This window comes from Ixodes scapularis, unplaced genomic scaffold (assembly GCF_016920785.2).
Source record: "Ixodes scapularis isolate PalLabHiFi unplaced genomic scaffold, ASM1692078v2 PGA_scaffold39__5_contigs__length_11793443, whole genome shotgun sequence".
NCBI classification, from domain to species: domain Eukaryota; kingdom Metazoa; phylum Arthropoda; class Arachnida; order Ixodida; family Ixodidae; genus Ixodes; species Ixodes scapularis.
In genome coordinates this window covers 1,039,508-1,063,612 of record NW_024609867.1, presented here as the reverse complement: position 1 = coordinate 1,063,612, position 24,105 = coordinate 1,039,508, and the positions used below count along the sequence as shown (strand labels likewise).

Below are 24,105 nucleotides of genomic sequence, written 5' to 3'. Positions count from 1 at the left end.
TAACCCTACTCATAGAAATGGAGGTGGAGGGCAGGGGGTGTCGATGTCCCAGCAGTCGAGGGCGTCGACGTCACAGCAGTCGCGTCCCCCTCCTGCGAAACGAGTCCGTTTAAGCCCTCGACAAGCTCGCGCGCGAGAGGAGTCTGGGCTTCTGCACCTCCTGCAGGATTCTACGCGGGAAATGGCACGCACGTGCACGAGGCCACACCTGGACCTCAGCAAACCTAGCATTGCATTTGCAGTTAGTCTTGGTAACGACCCTGAAACGATGCTTCCGCCCCACCTGCAAATCGTAGCAAAAGCGCGTTTTTATGAAACTATCCTCGAGCTTCGGGATAGCGTAAATGACGAGGCATGAGAGAATCCATTTTTTTTTTTCTATCTAACGGAGATAAGTGTCTGCATAATGTAGGGCATGGTGGCAATTTTTTACTCTATTTATATGAAAATTAAAAGAAATGAATCTGTTTTTTGTTTTACAACTTCATTTTGTTGACCCAGAACACCGCTCGCACTCAACTGTTTGTGAGGCTGCCGATTTCTCTGGGAACCATTCTCATTTCGTCTAGCCCTTCCCTTGTCTGGACCAGTACATTTTCCAAGTATTCAGGTCGCATGCATATTCCCAGGAGGAAATGCATGCCTGTCCTGTTTCTTACAGCAAACCTTTCTTTTTGTTCACTACAGAATTTGTGGGAAGAAACCAGCCCCAGAAAAATATCCCTAAATTTGAACATAAGTAAACCTAGATAACATGTAAACCTTGTAGAAACTTAGTCTATGCCATGCCCATCTTTTATTTTTAATATGGTATGGAAAAGCAAGCTATGTTATTGCTGATGTCCAGGTGTGGAGTCTGTTCTGCTGGCACCCGTGGAAGCTTGGTGCAGACGCAGTGAGCACCAGAGGCGGTGCATGCAGCACGTTTTCTGCTACTGCACCGCTCTCACTCACTGCGCCTACGCCGTAGCATGCAGTAGCAGACGACGTGTGGCACGCACTGCCTCTGGTGCTCACTGCGTCTGCACCAAGCTCCCCGGGTGTCAGTAGCCGGCACGGTGCAGAGCACTGGCAACACATTCTGATGTTCCTTTTAAAAGTGGTCCACTCTGTACATAGTGCAATGAAACCTTTCACAAAGGTGTCTTTAGGTAGAGCCTCTCTTATACTAATATTTTGCAAGTAAATTTTTGTAAAGTTGTGCAAGAAAACAAAATCATGTTATTCCTATGCCCAAGGTGGGAAAGTGGAAACAAACAATCTGGTTGATGCTGGTACTTGCAACTGGTGTCGCACACACTCCCATTTCCTTTCGGCTGTTCATCTCGAAGCTGTCACATTTTGTTCCATGTGGTGCCATTTCTACGGACATTTTATTTCAGTTTTTCTCTCTGCATTAGAAAAACCAAGTTTTTCTTCTCTTGTATTTTTTTTTCCGGGAACCTTACCCTTTAAGACTTCAGGTATAAGAAATGCACCATTGTAAAAAGCTTCACTGCACTCCATACGTTGCTTTGCATGTTTTTTTTTACTTCTAAATTTTGCATGTCAACATACTGTACTTGCATAATTTTGCTGTGTTGAGAAGAATTTATACACTGTCAATGTTTCCTCCATTTTGGTGTGCTAAGTGCCTTTATAGTGCACAATTCAAAGTGTTGCTTTGTACTTCAAACTACCTCAATATTTCCTACATTTTGTACTTCGATTGATTGATTTTGGGGGTTTAATGGCGCAAGAGCTACGAGGCCATCTGCGCCAAACGATAGTGACAATCAGCATGCTTTGGTGAGAGTTTTAACAAAGTGCAACCTAGGATTTGGTAAAGCTATATTTGGTATAAAATGCCAATGCTAGTAAGAAAGTCTATTACCCTGCTAAAAGGGACTATGGGATTCTCCCCCAGCAGGAGGGCCGGATGAAACGGGATCTGTTGTTGAAACAACTCGGGAAAATAAATACGATGCTTGGGCTCCAGAGCGGGACAGGACCACAAGATATGCAAGATTGTAAGAGAATCACCACACTGATCACAAATAGGAGGATCTTCCCCCCAAAGTAGGTACTTATGAGTGATGAAAGAATGCCCAATTCTCAGACGGCACAGCAAAGTTTCATAAAGACGACTCTTGCATGAAGAGCTTTCCCAAGCTCCAAGAACAGGCTTTGTAACGTGGAGCTTGTTTTCGCACTCCCTGTCCCATTCCATCTGCCAACAACGAAAAAGTGATGACTTTACTAAAGGCTTTATATCCTGATATGGTAAACAGAAAGACGATTGGACAAGGTTTCCCACAGACCCTGCAAGCCTGTCGGCCTTCTCGTTGCCCTCTATGCCAACGTGACTAGGTACCCAACAAAATGTTATGCTTTGACCATCATGTAGAGCAGCGTTGAGTTTACTCTGAATTTGTTGTACAAGCATGTTTTTAGTGTCTTTAACAGAGCAAACTGCAACAATCACACTTTGAGAATCAACAAAAAGAACAGCCCTAGTTAGTTTCTTATGTAGAATGTAGTCTAACATTTTGTACTTCGAACTACCTCAATGTTTCCTCAATTTTTCTATGATAAGTGAATTTACCTTTTGTACTTCAAACTCTCTCAATGTTCTCTCCATTTTGCTGCGAGAGATGTTTGTCTTTTACATTATGATTTTATATTCAAACGTCATGCCGATACCAATTTACGAATCGTGCGCACAGTTTTAATCTATCAACAGCTACTCACCCTTTTTTCTTTTCTGAAACCTTTTTTGAGATAGTCTACATCTGGTGCATCATAGCCTTGGATTGTTTGCCATAAAGCCTCACTCAATCCACCGTTTTGCTGTGACAAGTTGTACTACATTTTTGTACTTCAAATGTGTGCTTCAATAAATTGGTAGTAATGTTCCAAAGTGATGGAAGTGAGTCACTTCTTTGCAGAACATATAACTTCACAGTGACCTTGCATGGATACATATACAGCCAGGGTGGCTCCAAGACGAAATTGCAGCCCATAGCTGCCCTGCTTGCTAGGTCACACATCTGTGGACATTATTTGCCCATAAGTACTTTGGGATTTACCCAAAGCACTGCCCCACTGCTACTGCTTAGCACATGTTTCCGAGGCTCGTGCTATTGGCAGTGAGATCAAACTGGGGGGGGGGGGGGGGGGGTGCTCTCTCCAGCTCGTTTCTCCCCCAGAGATCCGTGTTTACCCAACAGAACGCCCGAGGACTTGATGTTGAAGGAGGGCGACAGACTGGATCTTTCGTGAAAGCAGTCGGCATAGGATGGGAGCTTGACAATGCATGCTGCCTTGTTCATGCAGGCTGGAATGGCTACAAAAGAACTCCTCGGGCTACGGGAGGATACGAGCCCCAGCCGAATGCTGCTGCTGCTGCTTGGGGTGCGGGTACCTCCCCAACATTGCAGCTTTTTTATAAGTTGCATCAGTGACACTTACATCTGTTATGGCTTAGGCAATAACTTTATTTTCTGCCATTCTACTAATATAATATTTACACACCAAAAAGAAAAAAAAAAGCATAACAGATTATAGCACTGCACGTTACTCTGAAAAGAAGAGAGTTTTTTGCAATAGGAACGAAAACGGGATTAAAAACACAGATTGATGTATTCTGCCTTCTCATGTTACAAGGGGCAGTGCAACAATTGTTATATTTTGGCGAATTTCATCTCATTTCAATAACATTTCTTTTGAAGTAAATCAGCTCCCACTAAAAAAGAAAAAAAAACATTTTGAAGGTTGACGCACACTAACATCTCTCTGGGTGCCATGTTTTGTTCCATCTTCAGGGCTTCCTGCCCTCCCTCCACACCTGTTGACTTTTCAAGGTTCGATTTGGCTAGCAATTGAGACAAGATTGTTTGCCGTAGGATGATGAGTAGGGCAATGGCAGAGGAAATGGTTATGTTCTCTTGAGATAGGTGGTGCCAAAAAAGCTTGTGTACTCCGAATAATGTCACCGTAGTTCCGATGACTACCACATATTACCTGCATGCTGCAGATCTAGAGAAATAGATATTTTTTTTATTTTTGTTATGCGATATTTCGGGGGAAGTGGCACATTTTCTCTCGCTTGTGCCAAGGCAAACAACATAAAAAATGCAAGCTGCAAATTCTTTAGACGTTAGGATTGCTGCACAGCCCCTTTAATTAATCGGTAGAAATGTTTACCGGGCTTCCAGCAAAATGAAATGCCCACTCAGAGGGGGGGAGGGGCTGCTTATGCTTCGAGAAATTTTTCATTGTTTCGAGAGAAGGGGTGTGCTTTGTCAGTGTGGCACTGGTTCAGTTTGGCCATGTTATGGAGTGTCGCTCCCGTCGGAACCCATAATGCGTGCTATGGTCTTGCCAGTTATTGTTTTGGCCATGTGCTTTGAGTAGGCCCTTTATATTCCTGTACATAGCTAGGTTTGTCACCTTAGGTAAATTGAAGGTGTTTAGTGCAATTTCAGAGTTATACAGGGCGGCATAAGTGGATGTTGTGCTGTTAAACGAGTAAGAAAAATTGGCGCCTACCCACAGAATGTTCACGCCTTCACCGAATGTGCAATGAACAGGTTAAGCGGCATTAACACTCTTGCAACCAAGTACGACCGAAAGAGACAAGACCGGTTTTTAATTTTCTTATGACTTCTAAGGACCGTATGCGCTGCAGTGCTAAGCTGGTCCTAAGAGAGCGCAAAAGGCTTAAAAACCGGTCTGGTCTCTCGGTCTTACTCGGTCGCAAGAGTGTGAACGGGCCTTTAGCTGTACCGTGTAAAATTTCTAGGCTTAGCTCTCTTCCCCTTAAACAATTGGTAACAAACTTTTAAAAGTCATTAGGGCATGTTCGCACACGACTGAGTTAGCGTCGTCTGCTAGCTACACATATCAGGAGATGGCGCCACAAGTTAGTAGCGTCGCTAACTCAGTCGCCTGCGAACACGCCCTGTTGATTGTGAAAAGTTTGTCAATCATTTTTATAGAAAGAGAACTATGCCTTGAAATTTCACATGGTAAAGCTGACCTGCTCAGTGCACATTTGGTAATAGTTCTAACTGTCTATGTGCAAGAGTCACTTTTTCCAAGTCATCCTACAGCATCTCATCCACTTGTTACACCCTATAATGTACACGAGTTCCTTGCAAGCCTGGCATTTGTCCTTCAAGGGGCACTAAATCACATTCTGCAATAGTATATTCATGGTTATAACTCAATCTATGGGCTGTAGCGTCCTAAAAAAAATATTTTTCACTCACAATATGTGAAGAAACAAAAGTGACAGCTGTAGCATGGTTGTGCAATGTGGGTGGAGGGGTGCCGTCATGTTTCTGAAAACGGAGGTGCGACATGGTTAATTTTTGTAGCCGTCGTAATTGGCGTCATGGATGCCACTGACGACCGCCATCAGTGATTTGTGAAGTGGGTAAGCGTGGGTTTTAAAATCATCCAACATTATGCTTAGTAACTGAATACTACCAAAGTGGGAATTCGCATAACATGAGTAATGTTTGCTGCAAACAAGTATTTCAAGCCGATGTTACGATGGTTCTCCCTTGGTTCTCCCTTCGTCGTGCAATTCTTGGGGAGACGCCAGGGCTGCTTTTTTCGCTCGCTTCACGCGGCACAGTGGACGAGAAGTCCCGACCTCCCTCTCCTCGTGGCAAGAGGGAAGAAAAGGGTTTTTCCATTCTTTGGGCGCGTGGTGACGACAGGGGAAATATCTCTGCAAAGTGTCGCCCATAAAGCTATTGCTTTAAACGGATACTTCAACAATATTTGAAATATTACCGTCTTGTTCAAAAATAGGTTGAATATGATCCACAATATCCGTAAATGACTGTCGCACGTTTCTATTTTGAGTCTGGTGGCTGTATTTTTCGTTGTAAACGGCCCACTCTGACAAGCGCTCGGAGAAGGCCCAGCGGAGACCACGTGACATAGGTCGTCTCAAGACGAGCAAAGCTACGGCGAGGCTGGCGTCGAGAGAATGGCCTAGTCGTTCCAGCCACCGAAGCGGCTGCTTTTGTACGAATTTTTAGAGACGGGTTAAACTTCTATAATCTTGTAGGGAGACAATAGCGACTTCTGCGACACACAAAAGGCATTCTCGGGAAGAGGGGAGTTCCTCGTTCCCCCCTTCTCTCGTCGTGGCCGGAGGCGAGACAACCTCCGTCACTAGCTGTCAATGTTCCTAGACGGGCATTACAAGCGAGGCGTTAGAGACATCCGCCAGGTGCTTTTTGCTAATCGTTTAATTCGTTTTAAAATCCCTTTTCGTTACTTTTTTAACAAGATATTGGTATGTTCGATGTGATACTGCTCCTTTGAACACATATAGACCAAAAAAATGAGCGCTGAAATTTCGTTGTAGTATCCCTTTAAAAGTCTAACATTAGATTCAAGTGCTGAGTTGTGACCATAATTATAATATTGCAGAAAGTGGTTTACTGCCCCTTAAGCAATCCTAATGGTTAACAGGTGCTGCTTCTCGGAACACTACTCTGTATTGCCAGGATACCTCTCCAAGGCGAGTGCAGAAGAATTTGGCGAACTTGTGCCTTATGCCTTTGGCATTGCTCGCATGCATGTTTGAGCTTACTTGGCCCACATCTGACAGAGCACTGCCGTCACTACTGTCAGTGTGGCACTGGCCTCTCACTGTCTCGCCCAGGTAGCCCTCGCTATCAACGTAGCCAGCAGGGCAGTAGAGGCGCTCCCCCTTTCTGCCTCGTCGCATACCCTGAGGTAGTTGTGGAGGCTGACGCATGCCCAGACAACCGCCTCCAGTGTCGTGGGACATGCCTGGATCGGTTGTCTGAAGATGCGCCAGAGTGCGACGAGGATCCCAAACGTGTTTTCAATGACCCTTCTCGCTCGAGAAAGCCTGTACTTGAAGACTTTTTGCAACAACTTCAGGCTCTTTCGAGGAAAAGGGCGCATCAGGTTGGTGAGCAGGGGGAACGCCTCGTCGCCCACAAACACAAACGGCAGTTTTGTCCTGGTCCCCGGCAAGGGCCCTGGCGGAGGGAGGCCTGCTGTGCCTGAGAGGATGGCGTCTCCCATGTCGGAGTCACGAAAGACGCCACCATCACTGTAGCGTCCTGGCTTGCCAACATCTACCAGAGTGAATTTATAGTTGGCATCACAGCTGGCCACTAGCACGATGCTGTGAAACCCCTTATAATTATAAGTGTCCGACCCTGCACCAGGGGGAGCCTGGATGGCCACATGTTTGCCGTCCAAGGCACCGACGCAGTTGGGGAAATTCCATTGCCGTTCAAACTCTACTGCAATGCGCTCCCACTGCGCAGTGTTGGGGGCCTAGAAGAAAGGTGACTCAAGTTAAACCACATGGCAGCAGTAGTTCGCAGTAAACAGTTTTCCAAGGCTTAAACATATGTAAGGAAAAGTCAGCACAGCTTTTCAGAGGTATGTCCCCCTGTGAACACTTGTTTTCATGCATGAACGGTAGATTATCAATATTGCTTCAGTGGCTGCCACCTTAGCGTAAGCTTGTAGGTTGTGCCAACACAATGACCAAATATTAGCTGCGTAAAGTAGTAATACTGCATCCCAAGACTTTCAGTAAAAAAAATGTCAGCAATATGTCACTCTTGGCCTATCTCGACCTTTGAGATGTGGGTAGAAGCGTGGGTGGCTCTGACAGATAGCCTATGCTACCGTATTTACTCAAGTAATAGCCACACTATTTATGAGCAAGGCCCTTGCGTCTACTTTCCCACAGAACACATATACAGCCAATCATTGTGTTGCGTATAAATAACATAGCGAATAGCCAGATAGAGAACACGATTCTCCATACAAATGCAATCCTCAAAGATGATACCTTGGCACGAAGACGTTATCTCTGTCCTGACCTGCTGTCGAACGCGGTGTTTGGCAATCTGCGAGCTCCACGGAAAAGCAAACCCTCAGGCTCTCGTCATAAACTATGTGACTATTACTCGAGTAAGTACGGTATATTTTCTGAATTTGGGGCCGCTGCGTCAGCAAGGCTATACAGGCCCTGGAAGGCCTTTAAAACTCTATACAAAAACTTGGTTCTGTTAAGTCACGGCATGGTGGTGGCACCTCGGGCACACATCCAGTCTGGGGTTGTGGGCGGAAGTCATCATGCGGGACGTGCATTCCTGTGTTCTTTTGAAAGAAACTAGTCAAAAACCTGCCATCTCGTCAAAACGCTATGACTGGGCCTGTACCAAAAGAGTCAGGAAAGGTTTGAAGGTCACTCTTTGTGTGTTTTCTGCCTGCTCGGTTTGTGAAAGAATGTTGATAGGTGCCGTGAAAAATAAAAACCAGATGCCGTCGGACAACGATTGCTCGTGCGGGAAGCACTTTGGGTTGCATTCACGAATACTTGTGTTCAACGGATTTTTTTTTTCTTCCAACATGAATGTGGAAAAACCGCCAAGTTGTACAGACCACCTGCAGACTATGTTCAGCGTGTCTTCAAGTTGAAACAGCTGCCTGATCGTTCGAACTGTCATCTACTCTTTCAAACGTTTCTGCTTGTCTGTTCGTTCAAACGACAGCGGCCCGTGGTAAGAAGTAAGTGCAGGCCTCAAAAGACTTTTAGGCTTGAAGGTGGGTTGGTGTATGCAAGCTCAGTGTAATAGTAGATACAAGGAGATGCTGATCATTGTTACCAGTGGCCATCACCGACTTGTTATGCCTGATTAACTTCGTTCGATTTTGCTTACAATTTTCAGTATCGACGTCGACCAGCTCGGTGACGGTCCGCACTTTTGCAGCCCGAGCGACGTCCTAACTAAAAACAGCGAGCAGAAACTCATCATGCGAATCGGGCTTTAGCGCCCATTTCGCAGCATCCACGCAGAATGAATCGCCGCATGTCACAATATTCACATGACGTTTTGCGGTGTAAAAAGCCTCCTTAATTTGGCTGAGGCCGCTCAAGTAATCAGACATTGCCAGGAAAACGTGGAATGAACAATTCTAACACGGAAAAAAGAGCACGAGGACTCACACCGACGCTAAAAAAAAAAAAAGCCTTCCAATGGTTTGTTTATGGGTGACGGCGAGTTTCTTGCCTACACTGCATCGCCATTGCGCAGCTCCGGTGGCGTCTGCTAGGGGTGCTCCGGTTTGGTTGTAAACATGAGTAGGTCTATAAGACTCCTGCAAGTGTCGGCTCAACCTAAACGACTAAATGATTACAGGTGTCAAAACGGGGTGTTGGTCAGAGACATTTACTCAATTCCAAGCATTCCCTCAGTGATGTAAACCCTTGAAAGCCCGACTGTTTTAATAACCGACAGCAGCCCAGGCCTCATTCAAATCAAAGTTCATGCAGCTCCCGTACAAAAGACTGCATTGATTTGCAATAGGGGGCTGCTCGAATTCACTCGCCTTCCCTTTGGCTTATGGAACTCGCTATTGCCTATTGTGCTCTGACCCCTTAAAACAGAAATGCTTTTTTTTTATAAGTATTATACTATACGAACGCATACGGAGGGAAGCAGTATTGCTTTGCAGAGGTGTGCATGAACACTGGATTAGGGCGGAACACAGCAACGTCAATATGAGCCCCAGTTAGGAATGTTGACATAAGAGCTAGATTAGCAGAAGTCACCCCAACTATTCGATTGATTGATTGATTAGGGTTTTATGGCGCAAAAGCATCTTAGGCTATGATGCGCCAGATACAGACTATTGCAGAGAAGGTTTCAGAGGAGAAAGAGCTTTAGTAGCTGTGGTGGATTAAAACTATGTATATGATTTGTAAATAGTGATGGAGATGAAGTTGAATATAAAATTATAGCCGGTGTAAAAGACCGATAGCTCTCAAAAAGTTAAAAACACAACTGTGTGGTACAAGTGGGTCGTTGCCAAGTAGAATACTAAGGTGTAAAGGCGTATGCTCGTTATATAATTGAGAAAAATGTTTTCGACGTTCTTGGTCATACGCTGGGCATTCAAGTAAAATGTGTAAAACTGTTAGAGGACTAAAACAGTTCTCACACTCTGGGGCCTCTTCCCTGCGCAGGAGGTGGCCATGAGTAAGGTGTGTATGACCTATCCTCAGTCGACACAAGACAACCTCATAGAAACGTTCACGGTGTCGAGCACTCTCCCACTCACTGATCAATGGTTTTACAGAATGGAGCTTGTTGTTAACTTCTTCATCCGATTCTTGCTGCCACTTCCTTCTAATACAATGCTTTAAAAGTGTGCTACAGTCTTTGTATGGAATGTCATGCAGGTCCACTTCTTGCTCACTAGCAGAACTTGCAGCAAGGTCCGCTTCTTCATTTCCGGGTATACCAACATGGCTAGGAACCCAACATAAAATTATTTTAATATTCCTTTTTGAAGCATCAATAATTTTATTCTGTAACTCCATGATTATTGGGTTTTTCGAAGTCTTTAATGATAAGAGTGAGCGCAGAGAACTCAGTGAATCAGTGTACACGACTGACTGCTTGCTCTTTGTTTTTACAATGTGATCAACTGCAAGACGGAGACCGCATAACTCTGCTGTTAAAATAGTGGCTGTACACGCAATCCGTTTTACACAGCGAACAGAGGGGCCGACCATAGCACGTCCAACAAACGATTCTGTTTTAGTACCATCCGTGTAGTATGAGTTGTGTCCAGAATATCTACTCTGAAGCTCAAAAAATTCCTGTTTTATGTATTCTGGTGGAGTTTCTTTCTTTTTAATTTTTGTTAGTGAAAGGTCACAGGAAATGATTGATTGATTGATTGGGTTTTAGTGGCGCAAAAGCATCTAAGGCTATAATGCGCCAAGTACATAAACTATTGCTGGGAGAAGGTTAAGGAGAAGAAAGAGCTTTAGTAGCAGATGATAGGATAAAAAAATGAACATGACCTATGTATAAGTGTAAAAGGAATGGACATGAGTTCAAAACAGTAAAATCACAGTCGGTGTAGAAAGCCGATTGCTTTGAGAAAGTTAAAAACACAAGAGTGTGGTATGAGGAGTTCATCGCCAAGTAAAATCATCAGATGTAGGGGAGTATGCTCTTTGTAAAGCTGTGAAAAGTGGTTACGGCGTTCTAGGCCATACGCATTGCATTCAATTAAAATATGAAGTATAGTCAAAGGACAATGGCAATGTTCGCACTGTGGGGCATCTTCACCCCGCAAAAGATGCCCATGTGTGAGCCGTGTATGGCCAATCCTCAGACGGCAGAGTACCGCCTCGTAGAATCGTTCACGGTGCCGAGCACTCTCCCATTCCTTCAAGAGTTTTTCACCATATGCAACTTATTGTTTATCTCAGTATCCCACTCCTGTTGCCATCTCTGCAGTATGCAATGTCTAACCACCTTGTGATAATCCTTGTGGGGAATTTCTTTAAGGTGCACAATTTGTGTGGCCGCAAAGTGCGCAGCTTGATCTGCTTCCTCATTACCCGGGATGCCAACATGACTTGGCACCCAGCAAAACACAATATCAGATTTGTTTTTGATTGCACAGATTATTTTACTCTGCAGGTGTGAAACCAACGGGTTTGTGGGGATATTCAGGGAAACAAGGGCTTTCAATGAGCTTAAAGAGTCTGTGTATACTATGGAGCAACGCAGCCTCTTCTCAACGATATGTTCAACAGCAAGAAGTAGACCATGCAACTCTGCCGTTAGAATTGTGGCAAAGGGGTTCAGAATTTTTACCTTGGAAACAGATGATCCAATCATTGCACAGCCTACAAATGATTCAGTTTTAGTACCATCTGTATAAAAGCTTGTGTAGTGACGATAGTGGCTCTGTAGTTCGAAAAACTCTTGCCTCAGCACTTCATCCGGGGTGTCTTTCTTGCTGTGTTTTGTAAGTGTAAAGTCACAATGGACGAGGGAGTAATCCCAAGGAGCTACAGTGTTTCTGTGCTGTGGCACGCAGGGTTTGGGCTCCAGACCAAAGAGTTCTGCTGCCGTAGTATTTCTCAAGGCAAAAGGAGGAACAAGACTTGGCTTATTTTGGAAAGTCCTTTGAAACCTAATTTTTACAATAGAATCATGAGCAGGATGGAGAGGAACAGACCATACTCGGAGTGAATACATAAATCCTAGAGCAAAGCGTCTTTTCTCAAGAGAGACGTATTGGCCTCCACATAAAGGCTGGGAACCGGGGAGGTGCGGAATGCTCCGATAGACAGCGGTAGCCCCTGATTATGAATAGGGTCTAACATCTTCAATACTGATGCTTTAGCTGAGCCATACACAAAGCTGCCATAACCTAGACGGGAGCGAACCACTGAGCGATAAATGCGTAAAAGGCACAGTCTATCAGAACCCCAAGATTGATGAGACAATACTTTTAGGATATTAAGTGATTTTGTGCATTTCAACTTCAACTGCTTAATGTGAGAAACAAAAGATAATTTTGAATCAAACAGAAGACCAAAAATCTTATGTTCACTCTTCACAGCAATAGGCAGTCCATAAATGGTTAATGAAGGATCTGGAAAAATTCCTCGCCGGCGGGAAAAGCATACACACACAGTTTTTTCTGTGGAAAACCTGAAACCATTTTTATCAGCCCAGTTCGTCAATTTGTTGATAGCCAGTTGAACTCTCCTTTCACATATGGAGCGGTTACATGATGATACTGAAACTTGGATGTCATCAACATAAATAGAGTATTGAACTGAAGGGGGTATTACACGGGCAATGGAGTTTATTTTTATAATGAAAAGAGTGACACTAAGTACACCACACTGGGGAACACCATTTTCCTGTACAAAATCCCGAGAGAAAGTTGTTCCAAGTTTCACACGAAATGAGCGGCACTCTAAATAGCTTTTAATGATGTCGAACATGCTCCCGCAAATACCGATGTTGATGAGGTCTTGCAGGATTCCAAATCGCCAGGCAGTATCATAAGCCTTCTCCAGATCAAAGAACACAGAAAGGCAGTGCTGTTTGTTAACAAATGCCTCTCTCACGGCTGTCTCGAAGCGAACCAGGTGGTCCACTGTGGATCGTGCCGACCGAAAGCCGCATTGATACCCGTCTAGAATTTTGTGAGTTTCAAGATAATGCATAAGCCTTCTGTTAATTATTCGTTCCAGAGTTTTTGATAGACAGCTAGTCAATGCAATAGGCCTATAACTAGAAGCACTAGAAGGATCCTTTCCTGGTTTAAGCAAGGGTACTACAAAGGCCACCTTCCAAGAAGTTGGAAAATGGCCTTCAGACCAAATTCTATTGAAAAGATATAAAATGAGTTGAACAGTTGAAGGATGAAGATGTTGAAGCATAATGTAATGAATTCCATCTGGGCCAGGTGCAGTCTGCTTAGGGGAATGAAGAACCATTTCAAGTTCATGCAACGTAAGTGGAGCATTATATGGGTCTTGATAGCCACTCGAACGATTGACAGACCTTTTTTCTACCTGTACTTTGTGTCGAAGGAAAGTAGGCGTGTAGTTCCTTGAGCTGGAAACGAACTCGAAGTGTTCGCCAAGAATGTCTGCCTGTTCTACGAGGCTTTCAGGGCATATTCCATTTTTTGTCAAAAGAGGAATGGAAAAAGCATGGTAAGAGCCATTTATTTTGTGGACTCGATCCCATACCTCCTTTGGTGTCGCCTGACTATTTATAGATGACGAATACTTCATCCAACAATGTCTTTTAGACAGCCTGCGAACAAATCGCGCAGAAGCCTTCATTTTCTTGAAAGTAACAAGGTTGCTCGGTGTAGGGTACCGCCTAAAAATGCCCTATTCTTTGTTTTGTTTCTTTTTAGCCTTTTGGCAATCTTCATTCCACCATGGCTTCGGTCGTTTGGGAAGGTGAGTGGATGTCATGGGTATTGCGATCATAGCAGCTTCCAATATGTGCTTTGTAATATGGTCTACTGCCTCTTCAATAGAAAGTTGATGGAGAGATGTAATAGCTAAAACAGAGGATTGTTTGAAAAGTGTCCAATTGGCTTTGTCAATCTTCCACCTAGGTGTCCGAGTTGGAAGTGTAATAGGGTGATTGTGAAAGTCTAAAATAATGGGAAAATGATCACTGCCATATGGATTAGGAATGACTTTCCATGTTAGAAAAGGAAATAATGTGGGATGTACAATTGAAAGATCAATTGATGTGAATGTATGTGTTCCAGATGAAAAATGTGTAGATTCTTTCGAGTTGAGCAAACATAATCCTGATGACAGTAAAAAACGCTCAATAAGTGCTCCTCGTGTATCTTTTCGTCCACTTCCCCAGAGAGGATTATGAGCATTAAAATCACCCACAAGCACAAAAGGAGAAGGAAGCTGATCACAAAGTAATTCAAGTTCCTCATACTTAAGCTGGTAGTTTGGAGGTATATATACTGAACAAATAGTAATCAATCGGTTAGTCAGTATACGGGTAGCAACGGCCTCTAGTTCAGTGTTTAAGGGTATTTCCAAACATGGTACAGAGCGTTGCAAAACGACAGCAGAACCTCCAGATGGATGGCTTGAATGCTGCCGATCTTTCCGAAACACTTGGAAATGCCTGAGGACATTTGTGTGACTCTTTTAGGTGAGTCTCTTGCAAACAGAGGGCAATGGGACTGTGTTCCTCTAGTATATCAGTAATATCATCATAGTTTGCAAGAAGACCTCGACAGTTCCATTGTAGAACAAGTGGAGGCATTATTTTGTAAAAGAGATGCAAGTATAAAAATACAATCAACTACTCTGGTCTTGGGGTGACGTTCCCAGAGGAAACTACTTTGGAGGTATTACTGGTTTTTTCGTTTTTTTTTTGTTTTAGAAATCTCCCATTCCATATCGTCCTGATCGGACGAAAGAGCGGAAGGCTCGGTGGCCTCGTCCCTCACCTCTACCTCTTGAGACGAGGCTTGTTGTGTAGGTTTGGGCAAAGTCGAGGTACAAAGCCGGACTCCCCGGCCACGACCGCCCTCACTCAAAGGGGCAGCAGTGGAGGTGCTGGGCTGGACGTCGCCCAACTCCATCCGTCCCCGCCCCTCAGCTGTTGAAGCAGCGGCGTGATGCCGCTCCTTGGAGAAGGCCCTCTCCCGTGAGTTGGGGCGAGACTCTCGCTCCTTCTCCCTGGCGGGGGCCCTCGGAGTAGGGACAGACAGAGGGGCTCCCTGCCTGTCCCGTGGTCGAGAAGCAGCTGGTGCGCTCCCTCCAGAAACCGGAGGAAGCTGCTGCCGCTGCTGGGGGGTTGGGGACTGAAGAGCCACTGCCAGGACCTCAGGAGAGACCTGAGTGGCCTTCGATTCTGTTCGCGGTGCTGGTCCCCTTTGCACCGCCTGCGCAAATGTTCCTTTTGCGAAAAAGGAATACTGTTGTTTTGCCTCTTGGTAGGTAATATTCTTTTGTGCTTTAAGGGTTAAGATTTCTTTTTCCCGCTTCCATTGTGGGCATGTTCTAGCATAAGCAGCATGGTTGCCTTGGCAGTTAACACAGTTTAGAATATTCTCACAAATGTCAGCAACATGGTCGTTGCTGCCAAACTTTGCGCAGGTTTCACGGCCCCGACAGTTTCGCGAGCCATGCCCGAAGCGCTGACACCGGAAACACCTTTGTGGGTTGGGGATAAAAGGCCGGACTTTGCAGTGTAGGTAACCAGCCTTAACGGTCGTAGGAAGCGTATGCAGTTCAAAAGTCAGGATCAAATGCTTGGTTGGCTGCTCCTGCCCGTCTTTACGGATGGTGATCCGCTTGGCGGCCACCACTGCCTGTTTCTGGAGTCCAGCCAGAATTTCATCCTCAGTGCAATCTATCAGATCAGGCTCAGAGATAACACCTCGAACACTATTCAGTGTCCGATGTGGGCTTACTTTTATCTGGCGTTCGCCTAGACATGTCTGTTTTAGAAGCGTCCTGCTTTGAACTTCTGTTTCAACCTCGACAAGAAGGTTACCAGAAAGCTTTTTCGCCTTGAAAGCTTTGCCGATAATGGCATCAAGACATTTTGAAACTAGAAAAGGCGAGAGCTTAGCCAGTGGCTTTTCTTCATCTAGAGCTTGAATGACAAAAAATCTTGGAAACTTTGGCGGTTCGGATGCTTTTTCGAAAGTAAGTACGGAGCAACCCCTTTTAGGGGCACGCGCCGCGTTCGGTTTGGAGGAGGGGGGAGCCATAAAAGGCGGAGAGTCTTCAGAACCTGTGGAGTGCCGCCCACCACGGAGCCCAACACGGGAATAGGTAACGCACCATAACAAACAGGGCTTTGCTGAAGACGTTACGCTACTAGCACTGCCCAGGTACTATACCCAAGTGTGGTTCAGGACAAGGAGTCTGTCGCCACCCAAGGTTAGCCCTTGCCGCCAAAGGAGTTGAAGAAAGAAAGAAGAGAAATGAGAAGAGTGAAAAGAAGGAGAAGACAAGGGTAAAATAGAGGAGGGGATAGTAGAAGTGGCGACTAGGCTGAATCATCCTGGCCGGGCCTTACCAGGACTCCCGTCTATGAGAAGCGGGGGCAGAAGTGGTGTATTGCCTCGCCCGAGGGGCCCCGAAGGGTCCAAACCTACCCCGGGCTCGGCTCAACCACCAGGATGCCCTTTTCCCCAGACACGGGAAAGCCACGCACAGCCATACGTGGGCGGGCGAACCCGCATGGCTCGGGGTCCGTGGAGACGCCACTCTCCAAACACCTGCTTTCACAGGCGCCCCCTGCGGGGTCACAGGAAATGAGGCAGTGGTCCCACGGAGCTATAGTTTGTGGAACAGGAGTGACGGGCATTGTACTACTCAGTCGAATTGAATCTGCTTTGGATGCATTTCTCATACTAAAAGGTGGTATTTCAGTAGGCTTGTTGTCAAAAGTACGTTTATATCTCATTTCTTCAACAGCCTCTCGGGAAGGGTGCAAGGGAACCCAACGAATTCTAAGCGAATACATAAACCCTAAAGCAAACCTTCGCTTCTCCAGAGACCATTCATTTCACTCTGCGTAAAGGCTGGGGATAGGCGACGTGCGAAATGCACCTGTAGACAGCCGCAGTCCCTGGTGATGAATAGGGTCAAGCATTCGTAGGGCTGAAGGCCTTGCCGATCCATACACACTACAACCATAATCAAGGCGCGAGCGAATCACCGATCTGTAAATTCGGAGGAGGCAGAGGCGATCAGAGCCCCAGGAGGTGTGGGAAAGCACCTTAAGGATCCTTAGTGCTTTTTGACATTTTACTTTGAGATATCTGATATGCGAAAGAAAAGTCAATTTACTGTCAAAAATAAGCTCTAGGAATTTATGTTCAGGTTTCGTTGGAATTGAAGCGGATCGCATGGTCAACGAGGGCTTCACTGAAGTTCCCCGTAGGCGAGAAAAACAAACAGACACTGTTTTTTCAGGTGAACAGCTGAAGCCGTTCTGGTCTGCCCACTTGAGCAAATTGTTAATTGCTAGTTGGACCCTACGTTCGCACAAAGCAAGGTTGCAGGATGAGACGGATATCTGAAGGTCGTCAACATAGAGTGAATACTGTACAGATGGTGGAATGGCTCGAGCTATTGAGTTCATTTTAACTATAAAAAGGGTCACACTCAAAACGCCTCCCTGAGGAACGCCATTTTCCTGGCAGAACTCTCTAGAGTAAGTAGTGCCCAATTTAACACGGAAGGTACGCATGCCCAGATAGCTCTTGACGAATGCTAGCATTCTACCACGAATGCCAAAAGTATACAGGTCTTGCAGGATGCCATGACGCCATGCCGTGTCGTACGCCTTTTCCAAGTCGAAGAAAACAGACAGGCAGTGCTGCTTATTTACAAAAGCCTCACGAATAGTGGTCTCCAGACGAACTAAATGATCCATTGTAGACCGTGACCAACGAAACCCACACTGGTATTTCTCAAGGATATTTTCTTTTTCCAAAAAATACATGAGTCGTTTGTTAAGCACTCTCTCCAGAGTCTTACTAAGACAGCTTGTTAGCGCTAAAATAGATTTTAAGGTCTAGTGAAACATATACTCTTAAGATATATATATACTTTTTTTTTTCCTGTTTGTGAGATGGCGGAAACAGTTCTCCAGTGGAACTGCAGAGGCTTACTCCGTAACTATGACAACGTTTACTCTCTACTAGATCTTCATCACCCACTGGCGTTTTGCCTTCAGGAGACTCGTTTGAACAATAATCATACTAACATCCTAACGCGCTTCCAGGTTTTTCGTAGGGACCGTCTCCATTCACCCCACACCTCTGGCGGTGTAGCTATAATTGTTGCAAGGTCTACCCCTTGTGTCGAGGTACCACTTAATACCACATTAGAGGCTGTGGCAGTTCGCATCTTATCTGATCGACTGATAACTGTTTGTTCTGTGTATATTCCTCCAAGCTACACCTTATCTCGCAGAGAGCTAGAATCTCTTTATGACGAACTCCCCCAACCAGCTCTAATCCTAGGAGATTTCAATGCTCATAACCCTATGTGGTGCAGTGGACGACGTGACACACGTGGCTCGATGATTGAGTGTTTTCTTTCTTCTACTGCTTTATGCCTGTTAAACAAACTAGAGCCTACATATTTCAGCGCTCCAACTCGTTCGTTCACATCCATTGATCTGTCACTAAGTGACCCAACATTATTCCCCCTTTTTTCATGGGCTGTTGATCCCAATCCATATGGAAGCGACCATTTTCCCATAATTTTAAACCGCATCAATCCACCCGCTACACTATCCACACGAACATCCCGTTGGAAGTTCGAAGAGGCAAACTGGGGTACTTTTAGTGAGGCCACTCAGCTCGCTTGCACATCATTTGACAATCTGTCTGTCAATCAAATCACCAGTCTGCTTAGTAGTCACATTCTTCATGCTGCAATGATAGCTATCCCCATGACTTCGTCTCACCTACCCCGTCGCCCTAAACCATGGTGGAATGCCGACTGTGAAAAATCGAAAAGAAAGCAAAACAGAGCCTGGGGGATTTTCAGACGTTACCCAACACAAACTAACTTAATCAAATTTAAACAAATGAAGGCTCGTGCGAGATACATACGCCGCCATTCTAAACGTAAAAGTTTCCAAGGATATGCATCCTCAATTAACAGCACTGCCACTAGCAAAGAAGTGTGGGACAAAATTCATTAAGTCAATGGGAACTACCGTGCTTTTTCAGTACCGCTTCTTTCTGCAAATGGACTTTGCCCCGAGAGCCTTGAACAGCAGGCAGATCTCCTTGGGGAACACTTTCAACGTGTTTCTAGTTCCGAGCACTCTTCAGCTGCTTTTCTGAAACACAAGACTCAGGCAAAGCGGCAGTCTGTTCGAACATGCGGTGGTGCTCGAGAAGCTTACAACTCTCACCTTACGCTGAGTGAGCTAGAGCGGGTGCTGCATGAAGTCAAACCTACGGCTGCCGGACCAGATGGAATTCATTATTACATGCTTACACATCTCCACCCCTCTACACTTGACATAGTCCTGTATTTGTTTAATCGCATTTGGCACGAGAGCACTATTCGATGGCTGAATTCAATGAACATAGTATGCATATCAAAAAATAGATGTGCCTAGCCACGACAAGGAACTGATCAGCACATAGTTAAAAAAAATATTAAATCAGCCAAGAACAGTTATTCATGACATAAAAGAAACAAATGTTTGCACCATTCCACTCTTGGTATGACAGCACAGCTGTCAGTCTTTCCCTTGCAGTCCATGCTCGAAGATTGAAAGTAGGGTTAGGGTTTATTTTTTTTTGAATTCTAGTCTTTTTTCGGAATATATTTTTTTACCCACACAGTCTGTGTTTTTGGGTGTAAATTGCTGGGGTCGTGCAAAAAGTCTCCTTTTCTTCGGGCTTATTTTGAGGAAAGTAGGATGCGAATATACATCTTATTCCTCACAGAACCATAAAACTTACACCTTAAAAAGCAAAAATGGGATACTTGCAGGGCGGTACAGCGGTTCCAGAACCTTACGCAGGGCTTGACATGTCTCTTGGATTATTTGGCTTGCTGTTGTCCGTCCAATCCGGTAGCTTGCAGCGCATATTACCTGAGACCCTCCATGAGCAAGGTATCTGAAACATTGCCAAGCAATAGTACCACATACAAATGTAAAGTGACTCCTTAACACTGCTGAAACAGTAGTCACATCATGGACATTTATAACAAGGTACTTTGTTTCTGCCACTGCTTTTCTTAAAGTAGATATCGACCCATTCACAACACTGAAGTAACTATATCTATAATAGCGAGCAATATTTTTTACTCCATAAAGCTATCCGATAGTTTTCTGAGCATGCCAGTGCAAAGCGGTGAAGCTTCATGAGCGAGCCAATGCTGCAAAGTGAAGCATCACGCAAAGGCACTGGTGCGAGGCGGTGAAGCTCTACGAAATAGCACAAGGCAACTGCCATGGCTTGGAGGAAGTGGGCAACAGCTCTTAAACTATGGATGGGGCATGGCCAACAGAATTGACAAGCGAGTTTTAGCTAGAGTAACTAGGCATGCTATCAAATAAGTAATTGTATGATTTTTCTTTCCTTCCATCTCCTTAGATATCAAGGTCAACCTATACTATTTGAAATTTGTTTTATTATACTGCACGAGCTGACCTTCATCTGCTGTGACACAGGTCAACTCTATACTCGTCCCCCTTATTGTCCCCTGTCACTTGAGCCAGATTACTGGGTTCCTGGGAACCCAGGAGTTTTTCAGAGAACTCTTGCATGGAAGGGGCACATGGATCATCGCCTTGTCAAGTTTTTGGTTCGTAGCTTTCCACCTGGTTCATAAAGAATGAACACTCATCTCTACTTTTGCACCTCCTACTGTCTAGATTTGTTAAATTGAAGCCTCATGAAGAAACTGGCCAATACTCTAACTGTAATACCTCAAATTCAGACATTTCTATATTTGCGACAGCTGAAGGTGGAGAGGTGTTGATTATACTACAAAAATGAATAAAATGTATAAAGTATAGGCCTAATTTCAAATTAGTGGCAAGACCCTCTTTTGTAACAGAACTCCAGTCATCACAGTAGATGAGTTTTGACATACCTGATTGTCAGGCTCAACCTTTCCGCTGGGAAAATCGGTTTCCTCCAGAAGGTTGTCTTCTTCTGGAGAAGTGGGCCCACCAATGAGAGAAGGTGGTCAAATCTGTAGACAAAACAGATTTAGTAACTCACAAATACATTATTCACTACCTTGCACTCAGCGGGATACGGCCAACTCCTCGAAAGCCAACTCGTCGAAAGCCCATCCGTCGAAGGGCAACTTTTCGAAAGGGGGAATTGGTCGAACGGCAATTCGTCGAATGGGTTGAATGACGGTCCGAGGTAAAAGTTTGTGGCTCCTTTTTATCTTTTGACCTAAATTCTTATTCGCGTTTGGACTAGGGACAGCGTCCTTGTTAAGTTACAAAATTGAACTAAAAATTACAAGAGGGCAAAGATAGGAGAGAATTTTTAGACATGTTGAAAGATGTGTCATCTCATGATAATCCTTTTGTTATTTCTTCATTACTTATTTTGTAATGAGCCGCCGCAGGCCGTCGCCGTGAGGCGGCGTCAACTGATGTGCCGGGTAGGTTAACACGTGCCCCAGTGATACAAGAGCGACGTAATGACCGTGCCCCACTGCACCGTGAAAGTGGCGAAAACGGCAAGTTGTTACTTTGACAAGAGAGAGAAGACTGGAGGTCAGTTTTTTAAAGAGCGCCGATTGTATACTTTTTTTTTTTTTTTTTACGAAAGACAGAACACGGATTATTATAAGGCAGTATTTGCTTTAAAATTTGAGGGCAAAAATGACGAATTTGGCTTTAAAAATGCGGCGACCAGTTGGCCTCTTCGACGAGTTGCCCTATGACGAATGGGTCTATTCGACGAATGGTCTGCCGACGAGTTGGCTGTCGAGGAGTTGGTTTTCGACGAGCTGGCCTAGACCTGTCTCCACATGAATGCTTTGACATGCATGAATCAGCAACATTTCATCATTGCTATAAGGAATGCCATGAAGCTCTTGAATAGTCGGGTGAAATTGCCATCCAAAATATTTTTACACTTTTTTCTCTTGTGTAATAATTTACTAAAGAGTATGAACTCCCCCAAGCCCCATAAAAAGAGCTACAATAGTACCTCAAGTGCACCAATTGTAATATCTCGAGATATCCCCTAACCTTTTCTCCATTCTTGCAAAAGCACCAAAGGATATAACTCCAGGAAATAACACAGCCGAAAGACCCGTGCAATAAAGGGCCAACATTTTTTATGTTTGTATTCTTGACATATTTGCAATATTTGCCAGGGCTGCATTGGTACAATTCAAAACAGCTCGAAGACAACATTCAGCAGACCAAAAGAGCTTCGGTACTAGGTCTAATCTAGCGTCTATGAAAAGAACAGCTGCTGTTCCACGTTGGTACAAACGGTGGCCATGGCAGCAATAAACCATAATACAGCTGAGAGCAGCTGTATTTAACAGCAAAACAATAAACAAATGGGCCAAAACCCTGTAGTGAGTTCACTGCATAGTGTGGGTTTTGCGCAGTGAAGAAACTCATTAACAGTGTACTGACACAGTAACCACAAACGAAACATCAAATGTTTTTTTACTGCATAAAAGTTTATTTTTAGAATATAGTATTGCGAAGTAAAGTAGCTCATTCATTAGACTTGTATGGTGCTGGATTTATACGGGTATGAGAAAATGAGTAGCTGCACCATACTGATGTTGTGTTCATGGTGTGTCGTGCGCTATGCACAGAAGAGCACATATGTATACATACGTAAAGACCGCCACTGACTAGTCGCTGGAGGTTAAAAGCAAGACAGTAACTGCTGGCAACACTATGATGTAATTGCCGGTGTCCCGGCAATCACGAGTTCGGTTAAATCTTCCCAGCTGACTGGTGACAGGAGGATTTGAATGCAACAAGGGCCGATGAGCCTTTTTTTCTGTATCTGCCGGTTTTGCGGTGAGCTTTTCTCCGCCGCCCCTCTACTGCATCTGATATCGTGCCGTCTGGACGCAACTCGACACTCTGATTCTATAAAAACACAAGTGGCCGCATGGCCCAACGGCTCGCTGGGAGCCACACTTCTTAAGTTAATGTTAAAATACACACCTCTGCCTCGTCATTCGGAAATATTGGAAGAAGTCTTCCCCGTCGTCCAGCCTCATGTCACGAACGAGGTGGTGGTACTCCCCGAAGGTTTCCCGGCAGCGGAGCAGAGGTCGCACCCAGTCGTGGCAGGGATGTCGTCGGCGCAGGAGGAGCATCATCGCGGCGGTAGATCGTGCAATTAGGGGCATATTCGACTCGTTGCCCGCCCGTGCCACATACCCGCGAACACACTCAACGAACAAATTTTCCAGTTGCTCACTTTCGAGCAGAGCCGCAACCATATCCGCGCTACCGCGGGATGCCGCCATGTTTGTTTGGGTTGCTCAACGAGGTGCATTGCTATTGGTTGAGCGAATGCGCCGATAGCAAGCTTTTATTGGCTGTTGACTGCGGTCGGCCGCGTTGCAACGCAACTGTGCGCACAAGCTTCGCGTGTACGCGCTGCGCAACGCAACGCTTCCGCTTGCCGCTACGGAACGCACCGCGCTCAAACGCGAATGTGCGTATGGGCCTTAAGAGCCGCGCTCTAAAACACAAGTAAATTGCACGGACGATCGAAGAAACTATATAGTTTATCGTTTTACGGCGTAAATTGTGTACATTGCCAGAACAACGCGGAAAATATATTCTTAATTTAGCAGTTCAAACCGGCTCGAACCGGTTTGAACCGTTATTTTTTGCTCCCCGGAACTGAACCGGAACCGAACCGAAAGCCGTGAACCCGAACCGGAACCGAACCGATAAAAATTTCGGTTCGACACTCTGATAATAAGTGTTGTGTCAAGTTACTGTCGTGTTCAAGCACCTGTGTGCCCAAATCAGCACTTCGCAGAGCCCGGTTATAACACATTTTGTGTCCAATATTGGATATACTGTACAGCTTCATTCAATTCAAAGATAACTTTCACACCTGCTGTCTTAATGAAACTTGGCACACTTAGTGCACAAACTTAGTGAACATCTCACTCGCCTCCAAATATCATCATCCCAGTAGTCCCACGTTTACAGCGACAAGCCCAACAAATTTCCCACTGAGGGCAATTGTTGTGGCGGCCACCTTGGTTTT

At 45.0% G+C, this 24,105-nt stretch overlaps 1 protein-coding gene across 1 annotated transcript; it reads right to left on the bottom strand.

Annotated features, from left to right (window-relative positions):
- Positions 1 to 6,651: 6,651 nt before the first annotated feature.
- Positions 6,652 to 23,177, bottom strand: LOC115323754 (putative nuclease HARBI1). Its single transcript, XM_040217777.3, has 4 exons — positions 23,040 to 23,177; positions 20,969 to 21,070; positions 19,857 to 19,986; positions 6,652 to 7,317 (listed from the first exon to the last, which is right to left on the bottom strand). Exons 1-4 carry the CDS (start codon positions 23,093 to 23,095, stop codon positions 6,652 to 6,654), a joined length of 954 nt encoding a protein of 317 aa, XP_040073711.1. The 5' UTR covers positions 23,096 to 23,177.
- Between the last annotated feature and the right edge of the window lie 928 nt (positions 23,178 to 24,105).